The sequence below is a fragment of the Pinus tabuliformis genome, chromosome Q (genome assembly GCF_031772625.1).
Source record: "Pinus tabuliformis cultivar Carrire ecotype Pingquan chromosome Q, CPIR1, whole genome shotgun sequence".
In the NCBI taxonomy this organism is placed as follows: Eukaryota; Viridiplantae; Streptophyta; class Pinopsida; order Pinales; family Pinaceae; genus Pinus; species Pinus tabuliformis.
Window position 1 is genome coordinate 1,139,281,270 of NC_142296.1, and position 15,966 is coordinate 1,139,297,235.

General features: G+C 39.4%; 1 protein-coding gene across 3 annotated transcripts in view; it reads left to right on the forward strand.

Annotated features, from left to right (window-relative positions):
- Positions 1-7,126, forward strand: part of LOC149223587 (uncharacterized) — a 45,512-nt gene extending 38,386 nt beyond the window's left edge. The window contains exons 2-5 of one of the 3 annotated variants that reach the window (XM_089383357.1): positions 5,546-5,686; positions 6,436-6,499; positions 6,633-6,785; positions 6,905-7,126. In XM_089383357.1, coding sequence (XP_089239483.1) covers positions 5,679-5,686; positions 6,436-6,499; positions 6,633-6,785; positions 6,905-7,084 — 405 coding nt within the window. In that variant the 5' untranslated portion in view covers positions 5,546-5,678 and the 3' untranslated portion in view covers positions 7,085-7,126. Of the gene's footprint in view, positions 1-5,545; positions 5,687-6,381; positions 6,500-6,632; positions 6,786-6,904 lie in introns of all 3 variants that reach the window. The other 2 variants (XM_089383355.1, XM_089383356.1) reach the window with 2 other exon arrangements.
- The last annotated feature ends 8,840 nt before the right edge of the window (positions 7,127-15,966 follow it).

Consider the following 15,966-nt stretch of genomic DNA (forward strand, 5'->3'; position numbering starts at 1 on the left):
TGTTGGAGGGCATTTTGACACTTTAAAGACAAAAAAGTAATTTTTCTTTACAAGATACAATGTGCCCATTGGGGTCTTCAATATATGACAATGACTCTTAAATCTAGGACAAACCCTAGAAGCACTCAATGGGTGCTTGACCTATAAAATAAGAGAACTTGAGCATGAAACCCATGCTCCAATAATAATTTCTTTTCATTTTATAATTTACAATAATACATTTCATACTTATGAAGACTGAACCTAGTTACACATTTTTCAACACTCCCTCTTAACTAGGGAGGTATTCATAAGAGGTACATGGTCATTCTCAATCTGAAGAGATCTCATAAAAAGAGTCAGATTGGTAACCCATCTGTCTAGCATCATATTTAACCAGCATTGTCACATAGCAAGGCCTTGACTAACAACTCTATCTCTCCACAAGATCAGAGCACAATGCTGGCGAGACCAATGATTTATAGACACCATCATCATTGTCTCTCAAGGTACATACTCCACCCGGGTGTTCACCGAGTATGACCTTCCTTTGGACTATTCTTATCTTGGATAGCTAGTCCTCAAAGAATATCAGTCTACGACTACTCTTGTCTTGAATACCCTACCACATTCTCAAGAATATCGAATACCAGATGGTTACCCAATCCTCCATTCTTTCTTCCCAAGTGAAGACAAGAATGTAGTGTCTATTTCTCCCTCTCACTCAGGGAGGATACATCAAACAAACCAAGCTTGTCTCTTAAGTACACAAGCTTCTTGTTTGGAAGTGAATTTGTCAATATGTCAGCTACCTGCTCATCAGTGGAGATATACTGTCGCTGCAGCACACCATTTTGCACTAGCTCTCGAATATAGTGATACTAGTTGTTTATATGTTTTGTCTTTCCATGAAACACTGGATCTTCAAAAAAACGTATACAATTGGTGTTATCACAAAGCATCACTGTAGGGTTCATTGGTCCTTCAAACAAGTCGGATAACAGCTTCCTCAACCATACGACTTCTCTGCTTACTTCATAGGTTGCAACATATTCAACCTCAACACTACTCAAAGCAACTATGTCTTGCTTTCTGCTCATCCATGAAACATGGTAGATCCCAAACTGAAACATCCTCCTGTAGTGCTCCTTCCATCTTGCTCATTGCCTCCCCAGTCGGAATCTGTATATCCAATCAGTTGGACATCATTCCTTCTATCATACTTCAAATAGTAGTGGATGGTTCCTCGCAGATATCTCAGAATATATTTTGCTTCTACTCAATGATCATACTTTGGCTCCACTTAGAATTGACTGAAAACGTTTACTACAAAGCATATGTCTGGTCGAGTATTCACCGAGTACATCAATGAGCCAATAAGTTTCCTATACTTGGAAGGATCCATATGGCTTGATTTAGAACTCCTTAATCTCTTCAATTTTGTGATCATCGGAGTGGTCATAGGTTTGCAATCCATCATGTCAAACCTCTTCAACATCTTGATCATGTACTTCCTTGACCCAAATAAACTTCATCAGGTCCTTGCCAGAATTCTAGTCCCAAATAGTAATGCATCAGCCCAAGATCCTTCATGTCAAATTCTGCTGCTAGTTGCTTCTTACATTCTTCAATTTGACCTTCTACGCCTGTTAAGAGAAGATCATCTACATACAGAAGAATGATTACAGGTTCTCCATCTACAACCTTAATATAAAGGTTCAGATCAACAAAACTTTTTGTGAAGCCTATTCTTTGCAGGTATGCATCCATTCTAGCATACCATGCCCTTGGTGCTTGCTTGAGGCCATATAATGCTTTCTTCAATCTACAAACATATGCCTTCCTATCTTTAACTTCGAATCCCAAGGGTTGCTCTATATAGACTTCTTCATCTATTGTGCCATTCAGAAAAGCAGTCTTGACATCCATTTGGTGGATGTTCCATCCCATTGATGCTTCTAGAGAGACTAATGATCGAATCGTTGTATATCTTGTTGTTGGAGCAAATGTCTCTTCATAGTCGATGCCTTCTAGTTGAGAGAAGCCCCTAGCCACAAATCTTGCTTTATACTTATCTATACTTCCATCTTCCGCATGTTTGATCTTGTAGATCCACTTGGAAGTAACCACAGATTTTTCTTCAGGCCTAGGTACGATCTCCCAGACTCCATTTTTCATTATAGATTGATACTCTTCATTCATGGCATCTTTCCATTCCTGATTATTTACAACCTCTTCAAAAGTGGATGGTTTTGCTTCTATTAGTTTTGTCATGTATGCAACATACCCAGAATATCTCTTGGGTTTCTTGCTTTCTCTAAATGATCCTTTTGCTGCCCCATGACCTTCTGCATCAAGTAGTGTAGATTTCAAGCATTAGGTCTTTTCCTTGTTTCAGGGATGACCACAGCTCAAACAGGCTCACTAGGACCCTCTTCTCCATGGTGTGATTCTTCTTCTCCCTTGTCAACTTCTTCCTCAAATACTAGAATTTCTTCATCATCAAAGTCTATGGAAAGTTCCTTTGATTTCTTGAATGCTATGATTTCATCAAATATGACATCACGACTGACTTCTATGTGATGTCCTTCTTTTATGTAGATCCTATAGGCTTTCGATGAGTTGCTATACCCAACAAATGTTCCCTTCATGCCTGATGGATCCAACTTCTTTATTTTGTCCTTTGGTATATGGATATATACAGGACACCCAAAGATCTAGAGATGATCTACATATGGTTTATTTCCAGTGAACACTTCCTTCGGAGTTTTGTTGTCTAGGAACTTGTGGGGGCTTCGATTTTGAATATAAATAGTTGTCTTTGTGGCTTCTCCCCACAAAAACTTAGGTAGATCTTGATCATGTAACATTGCTTTTACACTTTCTTCAATGGATCTATTCTTCCTTTCTGCAAGTCCATTTTGCTTGGGATTAAATGGGACTATCAACTCCCTCTTAATCCCATACTCCTTACAGAATGCTATAATATCTTTGGATGTATATTCTCCTCCATTATCAGATCTTAGTATCTTGATTCTTCTTTCTGTAAGGTTCTCCACTTCAGCTTTGAATTCTTGAAATTTTGTGAATACTTCGTCCTTGGTTTTCATTAAATAAACCCGGGTCTTTCTTGAATGATCATCTATAAATGTGACATAATATAGATGACCTCCAAGTGATTTAGGAGTCATAGGGCCAAATACATCGAAGTGAATGAGATCCAATGTTTCTTTTGATTGTGAAGCACTGCTCCCAAATGGTCTCTTGGTGTTTTTACCCAATGCACATCCCTTACATACTCCATGGTCTTCCTTCAATTCAGGTATTCCATCTACTATGGAGCTTAGAGTTGGAAGGATCATGAAATGTAGATGACCAAATCTTCTATGCCAGAGTTCACGCGGGCTAATTTCAATGTGAACTAGGGCTTGGGCCACATGAGATATTAGTCTGTAGAGTCTTCCTTCTCGAATGCCAATGAATTTAGCTTGTTTTATACTTGAGTCTTTACTCCATACAACAACCCTTCCATCAATGAAAGCTACTCTATCACCCTTATCTTCTAAGCTTGAAATGGAAAGTAAGTTCTTATGCAAACTTGGAACAAATAGAATGTTGTTGAGGTGGATGTTGCTTCCATTCTCCAGCTTTATGGATGTCAATCCAATACCCTTTACGGGATAGCTTTTGTTATCTAAGCTCCACTGAATAGGTGGATTTTCCTTTTGATAAGGTCTTCGATTGTTTGGAATGGCTAGTCATGTGTCTTGATGCACCACTATCAATTACCCAAATGTATTTATCTTGGAATGTGCCGAAGAGAGCCAAGGAGAGACCTTCATCCTTTTCCTTGATTGATACCTTCTTTGAAGAAAATAAGAGATTCCATGCTTTCTTGATACCTTCCTTGAGATGGCTTGCTATCTTGGAACACTTCTTGATGAACTTCTTCATTGCAGAGGAGACCTTCATGATGCCCTTTGCCAACCTTAGCTCTGGAACCATGTCGAGAATTCCAAAAGGCAATAAATATGTTAATTCTCTTTAACTTGGTAACTGTTTGTGTTTCCTCTTTCTTTATTAGCTTTGTTCCTTGTTATTATAATGTTAGATACATCAAACAACTACAAAAACAATAAGAACAGTGACACAGTATAAAGGCTGCAAGCTATGGCCAAAAGGGGAAAACCCTTAAATCTTTTCTCTTCTTATAGATCCTTCAATAGACGAATACCATGACCTAGTGACTCAGACAAATACACTCCAAGATTAAGATCAACTCGGCCTCCCACTGCAAGAACTTCGATCTCCTACTACAGATTCGAAATTTTGATTGCCCGGCAACTGTTGCTACCTCACTAGAAGATTTCGATCTTCTTCTTAGAGCCTCTTCTTCCCTTCGCTTGCCTTTTCTTGAGACTTAGGGCTAGAGATATACCCTAAGTGACCTTCACTTGCCTTTTCTTGAGACTTAGGGCTAGAGATATACCCTAAGTGACCTTCGCTTGACTTCTTTCTTCTCCTCCTTCAAGATCGAGCCAGAGATGACTCTTGCGTAGAAACCCTAGCTTTGTCTTGCATGTGGGAGAGAGAACTAGCCCAAACACTTAGACTTCCTTCGACCTCTTCTTCGTCCTCTTCTTCGCATAGAATGAGTGATTCTTTGGAGGACGAATTCCTGTCTTTATATAGGCCTCCTCAAGGGTAGACGTGGCTCTTCATTTAGGCTGACTTGACAGCGTCTAGGCCGACTTGATCTTGGAGGGAATTTCGACACTTTAAAGACAACAATAATTTTTCTTTACAAGATACAATGTGCCCATTGGGGTCTTCAATATATGACAATGACTCTTAGACGTAGGACAAACCCTAGAAGCACTCAATGGGTGCTTGACCTATAAAATAAAAGAACTTGAACGTAAAACCCATGCTCCAATAATAATTTCTTTTCATTTTATAATTTACAAGAATACATTTCACACTTATAAAGACCGAACCTAGTTACACATTTTTCTATACAAAGGTACCAATATTCATGCTCAATTCCACAAACTCCAAGAACATCAACCAGATCCCAAACTGATTGATACAACACCTATCTACTTCACATTCGAAACTTACTTTCATAATGTATACAAATTTTAGTGGAGACATTGATTTCTTCACTGCTTCCCATGCCAACATTGGCAGGGACTTAGCTGCTCTGAAGCTCTCTTGTTATCTTATCTAGGTAGCAAGAGCAGGTACATCTTTTTCGGGTTTGTGGCATTATGTCAAATAAACATACAAGTAGCCCAGGTGCATGGGTCCAGCTATGAGTGTGGGTCTCTCAGAAGTTTTCATGTCATATATTCACATTGGAGAGCTCATTGTCCATGTTCAAGTAGAAAACGTTAAATGCGTAACTATATTTAAATTTTGAAGTAAGGTGTGTTAGATGTGCAGAATATAAAAGGAAGATGGCCTGAAAGGTGGAAAGATTGGACATGCAAATGCAATTGTTAGGATGTGACTTGTGAATTAAAATATATCACTTTGCTTTTAACATTTAGTTGTTCTCATTCAGGTGGGAAAGGAGAATAGCAGCTGGAGATTTCATTCAGACTGGGGATGCCATCAACTCCCCGCCTTCTGATATTGTAATTTCTGTTCATCATAATTCTTTTTGCAGTCTATTAAGGATTGCATCTCCGTACGTTATGAAAATGTAAGATTTTCTGTTCAAATGACTACCTAAGTAAATTAGTTTCAACAAGAAAAGTTGCCTTAATTTTTTTTTATGAATGGCAAAGTGGGTGGGGAAAAGATGTTGTAATGTCCTGTCCGGTAAACATCTTTACTCTGTCAAATTACATAAAAATAAAAATAAAATAAAGTGAAAAAATAAAATTCAAATTACATAAAGATAAATAAAATAAATCAAATGAAAAAAATAAATTAATAACGAAAATAAAATTGAGGTAAGTCAATTTACCCTGGGTGGTTTAACTAAAAATAATAAGTTACGGATCGTTTTTGAGCTCCAGGTTTATGAAAACCCATGGTATTCATGTGGAATAAAGTCTATTTAAAAGAACACCAATGGGATCCCAACCAGCCTAGATCCATCTTAACTCCATATCTACCAAGCACCAAGAGGGATCAAATCCCTTGAGACGCAAACCTCTTTTAAAGTGAAAAAAGATTTGATCCTCTCGGCTCTTAGTAGATCCAGATTTAAAATAGATCTATGCTAATGTACTAAAAAACAAATACACATTCACACAGAACATCGTTATTTATTTTACTTAAATGGATGCATTTGTCATCCCTTCAAAGAGTACACGCTAAGCCATCATATTATATTTTATTTGCCAGAATGCACGACGTGTACCTAATTTGCTTTGTATTTACTTATGTCAGAAAGGATGCTAATTCAGGGCTATTATCAAATTTTGAATTGATTGAGCTATTAAGGTCCAGGGGAGCTACCCAAGATCCCCTCGGCTCATTTGGCTCTGCAACTCACTCCGAATGCAAGGTAATTAATTCTTTGTAATCTTGAACTCGTCAGTTATTTATATAAATTCATTCTAATGTTTTTACGTTCCTTGGGTTGTTAAGGTACATAATGAAAGATAACCACCATTATTGTGTTTTTCCTTTTAATACAGGTTTTTGACTACCTGGTACAATCTGCAGCATGCAACCAAACTCTGGAGAGTGTGCAAGACGTTTTGCTGAAAGTTGAAAAGTTTTCACTTACGAAAGCAGAAAGGCTTCAAGTTCTGAATCTCAGGCCTTCAACAGCTGTTGAAGTCCATCTGGTGGTGTTCTTATACATCGTCTCTTATATCAATTTAGTGATCAGGTTTTAAGATATTTGAGTTTTGGGGTAGTCGGATATTCTGATTTCGTAATTCGATTCTAATTCTTTATGAATCAGATAATAGAAGACTGTGAAGAGAGAATGCCAAGCTCAGTTGTTGATGAACTTCTTGAAACAGTGAGGAATACTTTGCCACCTCCACCAGAAAAGCCTGAGGAAGAAGAAGAAAATGCTGAAGCAGATGAGGTAAATGACGAAGAGATGGATGATGCAGGTGCTGAGGAACAAGAGGAATAATGCGGCCTGTTCTGTCAGCCATGGGTAGATTTGAGAGTCTGATTTTATTTTGATTTCTTAGCAGCATGGGCTCATTGCTCAATCGTAACTCTGTGCTAATGAGGTTGAGGTGTTCATTATGGCTTGGGGTCTGTACTAACGGCCTATGAGAACTGTGTGTTGTGGGATGTGTCATGTTCTAAACCATGTCTCACATGTAAATCCAATCCAAAATCAAAAGAGAGGGTGAATAATAAAAATCCATTAGTTTAAACTTGAACTGGAATATAACTTATTTATATGTGATAAATGACCTGCCGAATAGATCAGTGTATATTACATGGTAGATTTTTGTCCAATTTGTTGAAGAAAGGTCTTTTTGGATTTTCTTTTTCCTCTCTACAAATTGAGGATGGAGAAGTATATTTTTATTTGATTTTGACGCCAACACAGAGAAACTTAATACCTAACCCAAATTGTAACTCTATCTGTCGATGTATTAGCATAAAAGATTGAGAAAAATGGATTTGAAATTAAAAATAATTGCCAAGATTTGTTTATGATTTAAAAGGCAGTGGTCTAGACTCTAAACATATTTCTTTTTGAATCTTTTTACAAATATTCTTTTGACCAGTTTTGTTTAAAGTTCGGCCAAAAGTTTAAAATATTTGTTGGAATTGCATTTGAAATTGTATATTTCAGGTGTAACAGGGGTTTTCAAGGTATTGAATTTATTTATACATTTAAAAATGCAATTTCATCAACAATTTCATTGATTCTGATGATAGTTGTTATAAAGAGTAAAAAAAGTAAAATGTTTAGATTTGTCCATTTAAAGTTCTCATGATAAAAGAACAAAAAATTTAGTGAGAAAAACTTGATGGACTTAATACTAGAATTCTTCAAGGACTAATGTAATCCTATAAGCTTACTTTTGTACCAGATTATAAGAAAAAGCTTGAATTTCTTTGCCAATTTATCATTTTTGACAGTGTTTTTCTAAGTATTGTTGGAGATGTATTGAGCTCATCGCCTAACATAATGAATTATTAGAATATTCCCTCAAAAATGTATTGAGGATTATGGTATTATAAGGACTTATAAGTTGAGACCACTGTTACCCCAAAAATAAAATAAAGTATTCCCTCAAAACTATATTGAGGATTATAGTATTATTTAAACCTATAAGTTGAGACCATTGTTTACCCCAAAAATAAAATAAAATTCTAACCTTAGGAATGTTCTAGAGTGTTTATAATTGATATTGTTAAAATTGGCAACTAGGGCCAAGCTCCATGAGGGTCATCTTATTTATGGCCGCTGATATTTTTCTTGGATCCTTCTCATCGAGAGGTGTAGGATTGATCTAAAAATCATCCGATTCCGATAAGTATTCATGGAGTTATGAATTTATTTGCGTTATAAGACAATTCGTCAAGGTCGGTCAGCGACCAAATAAACCCCACATGTGCTCAACATCTTAGTATAAATAGAGGTGGCCTTCAAGTCATTTCAACACACTTGGGATCTCTTCCTCTCTCTTCTTGTCTTTGGGTTTTAGTAGGAAGAGAGATCCTAAGCAATAACATTGCCCTGATCCAGAAGCTGGAAAGCCGGAACTGCCAGAAAAGCTGGAAATGCCAAAAAAGTTGGAACTGCTAGAAAAGCCGGAAAAGCCGGAACTATCGGGACTGCTGGAAAAGTCAGGAACTGTCGGAATTGCCGGAATTGCCGGGAACAACCGGAACTGCCAGAACTACCGGGAATAACCAGAACTTCTAGAACTGCCAAAACAGCCAGAGCATCTATCTCTGAAGGAGAGCAACATGCAAGGGACAACGAACTAACATTGGGACAGTTGTATGGTACTTAGCAGCACATACACCAAGCATGCAATGTTATAGCTAGCATGCAAGGGACAACTAGCATGCAACAAGAAGCATGCTAGGGACAACAAGCAAGCAAGGTGCAGCGAACACATAGGTCAGGATGGCAACATGGTGCAGCAATGGCACATAATGCAATACAATGATGGGTACAGTCATGATTAATGAAGCGCGATGAGATACAACATAGTGATGATGGGTGCAGCATGGTGAGGTGCAGCATGATGACGAAATGCAGTGCAACGATAGGCGAAGGAGTCACCTTGGAGAATTAGTTGAAGCAGCATGTCTTCAACTGATCTCATGTATCATCTTCTTAGAGATGATCTATGCTGTTATCTAGATAAGTCAAAGTGTCGACTTCTGTTGTAAATGTACTCTCTCTCTCTCTCTGCTGAACTATTGAGGAACATATAAGAAGAATTGATTAAGGGTTCCCCACATTGGGGTTTGTCCCTGGCTAGCGCCACATCTTGTGTCCTCTTGTCTTGGCTTGTCTTCTGCGATTTATGTTTATGTTCTATCTGCAGTTTACTTTAATGCTGATGTGATTGCTAATCTAGAAAAAATATAAAGCTAACTGTGAAAATTGAAATAAATTGCTCTAAGGATAGAACATACCTAAAATTAACATGGTATTGGAGCTGAGGTGAAGACAATTCCCAAGCAAGAGTGAAAGAGAAATCACCGAAGACAGTTGGGAAAGGACAAAAGGATCAATGGATTCCTCATCCCTCTTCAAATTCACCAAGGGTGAAGTCAAAGCAAAGAATATTATCAGAATGGCGTAGCGGAATATGGCCTACCTAAGGATCACTTCATTGGAAGACCGGATCTCAGGGTGGAAGGAAAGGCAGATAACTAGTTTGGCCATTATGCGAAGGAGTGTTCGAATGGCAGGGACACATCACTTGATGATGATAACAATCATTCCAGGGACATCTTCAACTATCAAAGGAATGATAGGTAATGCAGGTCATCAAGGAAATGGCCGACTCTTCATAGAAAGTAAGGAACCCTAGGTATGAAGAATCAAATGTTGTTTCTGATGAGATAAAGAAGCATTATCTTGTATTGTCCCTCTCCTTCAGATTCTTTGGGAATCTGGCTTATAGATTGTAGTGCTTCAAGGCACTTCATCGGATAGATGGATGCACTCTCTAATTTGGTAGAGATGGAAACAATCGTGGGATTATACTTGGAGCCGATGCCACTTATCCCGGAAAGGGTGTAGGGAATGTTAACTCTCAATTGAATAAGGGTAACTCTATTCATTTACAAAATCTCTTTTATGTACCTGATCGCAAGAAGAACTTGGTGTCCATCTCGGAAATGGAAGTCAAAGGTTTCAGGGTGGCATTCATCGATGGAAAGGTACGTGTTAAAAAATATAATTTTCAAAGATGCTTTTTCTCATGGGTTCAGGGTTGGCAATTTGTATCAAGTTGCAGAGGTCCATTCGGGATCATGTCAATTGACATATCACATCTATAACACCGGAGGTCTACCTATGGGGCCCTACCTGATGTGAGTCAAATGGTGATAGGGATGTCCGAATTCAAGTAGAGCATGAAGGTACATGTCTAAGATGTACTAAAGGAAAAATCTCATAAGGGGACCATTCCCCTCATGCAGCAGGTCCACAGGTTTGGAACAACCCAAGGTTTTTGAGATTCATGATCGGGAATCTCATGTATACAGGTGGAAGAAAGCCCTCTATGGCTTGAAGCAAAACATCTCGGGCGTAGTATGAGAGGATTGATAGCTGTCTGATGAAATTGAGATTCACTAGGAATGAAACCAATCCAAACCATTACCCGAAGGTTGTGGATGATAGACCTCTCATACCGGCACCTTATGAGGATGACCTATTTCTGACAGGTGCAGACCCTCTCATTTGCAGAAGTAAGAGGGAGTTGGATTCCGGATGTGGAATGATAAACTGCAAGCCTGTGACTACCTCGAGGATCTTAACTTTTAGAAGTTATATGGTAGTGATGTCGGATCAGATTTGGGAAATGCCTCTGAGTTTCATAAACTCATTCGCGTTGATGTTCTTGGTGAACTTTCGTCCGGACATATGTTTTGCAGTTAGCATGGTGAGCTCATATTTGGTTGAGTCTCACTGGATTGGTGCCAAGAATCTTCTGAGATATCTTCGGGGCACAATCTCTCATGGATTGAGATACACTGTTGGAAATATGAAACTACATGATTATTCGAATGTTGACTGGGCAGGCAATGTGGAGGATCACTAGAGCACTTCTCAGTGCTGGTTCTCTTTCGATTCTGCTTCGATATCATGGATGAGCAGGAAGCAGAAGTCAGTTGCTATAAGCACCACCGAGACCAAATACATAGCTACGAGTATGATCTCGTGTGAAGCTGCATGGTTGCAGAAGCTCTTAAGTGAGCTGTTTGTACACATGATAAATACCACTGCGATTCTCTGTGACAACCAGAGGGGGATTCGATTATTGAGGAATCCCATATTCGATGATTGCTCCAGCATATAGACATCAGATACTGCCTTATTTGTGATATGGTAAGTCGATGAGCGAGGATGCTCCATCGCATTGAGACTGATGTACAGGTCGCAGGCATTTTGTCAAAGCCCCGGGGAAAGGTCAAATCTGTGACTTTCCCGAACGAATTGGAGTCGTTGAGAGACCTTCTTATAAGGGTCCTGCATGTTGCATGCATTGAGCTCTGGGAGCTTTGGGGGGCTTGGGGTACTTACTGGAGCAACATACGACCACAGGGTGACTCACCCTCCCCTGGTGGTGCACTATGAACAGGATGATTAGTTCTTCTGTGGGCCGGGATGATTAGTTCTCTTGTGGCAACTGTGGAACAAGATGATTAGTTCTTTTGTGGGCCGGGATGATTAGTTCTCCCGTGGCAACTGTGGAACATGATGATTAGTTCTCCTGTGGGCCAGGATGATTTGTTCTCCGTGGCGACTATGGAACAAGATGATTAGTTCTCCTGTGGTCCAGGATGATTTATTCTCCATGGCGGCTGTGGAACAGGATGATTAGTTCTCCTGTGGGCCAGGATGATTAGTTCTCCGTGGCATCCACTGATAGGATGATTCGTTCTCTTGTGGACAGGATGATTAGTTCTCTTGTCGAGGCATCCTACCCATGCAGTCTGGGACTCATGGGAAGTACCTCTCATTTGATCAATGAGCAGGGAAATTGATTTGAAATGGGGCACTAAAGGCTTCTTGTCAAGCTTACAAGAACCTCTCCCACTCCAAAGCTTATATATTTCCAAGACCTTATGATTAACCAATTGTGGAACTAAAAAGTGCTTGAAAATAGGTGTATGCTTGTGTTTGTTCTTAAACTGTTTATGTGCTTTAAGTTGATTTGCTTATGCTGAAATAAAAATCAAACAACAGTAAATGCAATGAAACAATTAAGCAAACACATAAGACGACAAGTTTAATATGGAGTTCACCCAAACCTCTTGGGCTACATCCGTGTGAGTTCTAGTGAACTCAACTAGGCTCTTTGGGATTATGGCATAAATTTTTTTACAAGCTCCACGCTCAACTCAATTGGTTTACAACTGAACCTATGGGTTTAGAATACTATTTTATCCTGCTGGCTGTTCATACTTTGCAGACAAATCTAGGCTTCTCCGGACTAGACTCCTTTAATCAGCACTCTGAGCTATCTTGAGCTCTATCTTGCACCAATTTCCTCAGAATTCTCTTACTGTCTTTGGAACTCCTCCTTCTGTCTTTAGCACTCATCAGACACCAGCAACAACTGGATCATTTGATCTCTTTGCTGTTCTCTTGGCTCTGGCTCTGGCTCTTGGCTCTTAGGAGCTTCTAGTTTCGCTTGACCTCCAAGAAATTCCAAGCTTCTGAGTCACCCCGACTCCGTAGACTGCCTCCTCTGGGCTTACACTCAGCATTCAAGCATCTTTGAGCCTCTCGGGCTTCTATGAGCTTCTCCTGAGTATAACTCTGCCTCTCTGTGTTATCTCTCGGCCTCTGCGCGAATCCCTTGTCAATCGCGCTTTCTAGCTTTTGTGAGGAATCCTCCGACGTTGTGGCTTCCATCCGTTCCTCTCTGTGCAATCATTCTTCTGCCTCTGCATTTTCCCTGCTCCCTATGGCTCTGCGTCTGACCCTCTGGCTCTATGGCTCTACGCTTGTCCATCTGGCTCTGTGGCTCTGTGGCTCTCTGCGTATAACGCATTCCTGCATCATTGTTACAAACACCTGCCTACAACGTGGCAAGGAGAATGGAAGCTGTTACAAAGACAATACACAGGCGGCCTTTCTTCGGAACAAATTCCCGAAAATAGCACATAATTCCAATGCACAGAGAATACTTGGAACTATGCTATCAGGCGCAAAATTCGGACTTCAAATAGAATGCAACCGCATCTATAAACCTATCGGGTCTGCCATTCCATCGCAAATCGCAATCGCATGGCGCATTGGCCAAAAAACCCAATACACGAGAAATACACAGAAATCCCATAATTCCGGATTTCAAAACTTATGAAATCGCGCTTATAAACTCCATTAGGTCCGCCCCTTTATCACTTATCGCAATCGCAGCAGCCCCGAGGTCTTCCCTTCGACTATGCCGATCGTCGATCTGCCAATCGCCGATATTGCACATCACATATCGCATCGGCGAGGGCCCTTGACTTTCATTTTCCTCTCTGAGGAACACTTTAGACTTAGGAGTCTATTCTACATCCATTTTGGATTACACCTTCCCACTAAAAGAACTTTTGGTCTCCAAAACACTGACATACTGATCTGAACAGTAAATGAGAGTAACAACACCCTCTTCTTTCAGCCTCCATACACTTGCCTTGCATAGTGCCTCTGAACCAAAGCCTTTGACCACTTTCCTTCTTGGATGTGCTGGTCCTCCTGGGAAGAACTGTTTTCCTCCTTGACTTCATGCAGAACTCCTGCTGAGATGGTCACAAAAGGTAGTTTGAACTTCTCTTCCTTGATCATTGATCCAAGGTGGCCCAAACCAATGTGAAGTTACATCTGCTTCACAAAAACTTTCATTTGTACCTGTTTGACATGCTGTCAACAACAACTGTTAACAACAACAGAAATACAAACAACAACTAGATGGCCTAAACTCATGCTTCAACAAAAGAAACAGATTTTCACATCTTGTGAACACCTCCATGTCTTACATCTGCATACAAATGATGGACTAGATAACAAGCCCACAAAACATGCCTTTAAAACAAATGACCCTTTTATTCAAGCATGTAGAAAAGATCTCAAGGATTCTTTTCAAAAGATGAAACACTCCATCATTATCTCCATCTTGGGGACCAAATAAACTTTTCTCAAGTCAATATTACATGCATGTTTAAAACAAAGCAATCAACCCTTCAATTTAATTACACATATATGTTCAAATACAAGGAAATCATCAACATCCCTGTGTTCATGCACATCATTCTCATGCATGCATTTCATCCTTCAACTTTCGCTTAAGCACACTGTACTTTCGAAGTTGAAATGTACATAATGTTGCAGCAACAAAGTGAGTCCCTACTCAACTTTTTCCATTCACCTTCTTGGTAAAACCCTGAAACTTGCATTCCATTAACAAAGAAATGCAAATAGATGCATCTATAGACATGCAATTTTAATTGGATAAGAACTCTAACCATTTCTTACCAACCCATTTAAAAGGTCCTTCTTTTGTCTGCACATCAACATCAACATGTGAATCATCCTGAAACACATCAATCATGGAATCTTCCTTTCCATTTCTGCCATTTTCTCTTTCCACCTTCTTCAACTTTTGTGGAAGCATTGTTGGATTCAGAGTCCAACATTTTGCAGCGAAATGTCCTTGCTTATGGCAGTAAGTGCAACACATGTGAATCCTCTTGACGACATGATTTGCCTTATCCAATGGACCTTCGGCGTCTTGCTTCTTTTCCTTGAAAAGTTTCCTATATGTGGCCATTCTCTTCCAACATCTAGAAACATGATGGTTATCCAAACTACAAAAGGAACATGCAATTATTTTCCCATACTTATATGGAAATTTATCATGCTGAACAGAATCAAAAGGAATATGGTTAGAACCAAATTTATACCTTTCTCTTTCACCTTTATTGCCTTCATGAGGAGGTGAATTGAATGAAGAAGTGGCTCCCTTTGGAACATCATCAATCTCTTCAAGGATTTTAGAGTTTCCACAACTCTTTGGTTCAAGTGTATGCTGATTTACACCTTCTTTCTGCAAAGTATGCTTCACACTATTGAATTCCCCAAGAATACAATCTTCACACTCTTGAGGTAGAAGACCTGCAACGAAACTCCTTCTTGGAACTGTTTCAATGGCCTTCATGGCAGCTTTGGAACTTTCTCCATAAACTTGTCTATAGCCAGACCCAAATACTTAGGCCTTTCCTCAACCATTATTGGCTCAACAATACCCTGTGCATGTTTACCCAAGATTTTTCCTTCATAGCCCATCTTGGACATTAACTTGGACCCTATGCCTCTGGTATGTTTTTCAAAAGAACCAATATAAGCATTCTTAGAAGAATTTGAAGACAAACAAGAATTGTTTACCTCTTCTTCAAGCTGATACTTAACTAAGGCTTCTTTGGCAACAAAGAGTTGTGTCTCCAACTCATGCATCCTTTTCAGGTTCATATTTGCAATATGAAGTTGCCTCTCCATATCCTGCAATTTGTCAGAAAGCAACTGCTTCTCTTCCTCCACGGAATTCAACCGGTGCTCTAAGTATGATGCTCTTCCTTCCATCCTCATACATTCTCTCACCTTGTCCATCATAATGAGCAAGTATTGCTTCATGTCTTTATCAAAAAATCTTGTGAAGAGAGAAGATTTTGAGGACTCACTTGTAGAAGTTGTTATTATGCCAATAAACAAAATAACTTCAAACACGATTAACAAAGAGCTTATTCAAGCAACCTTTTGCAACAAACTTCTTGTGCTTCAAGGATTGCTTTGAGGTCCTTTGGGACAAG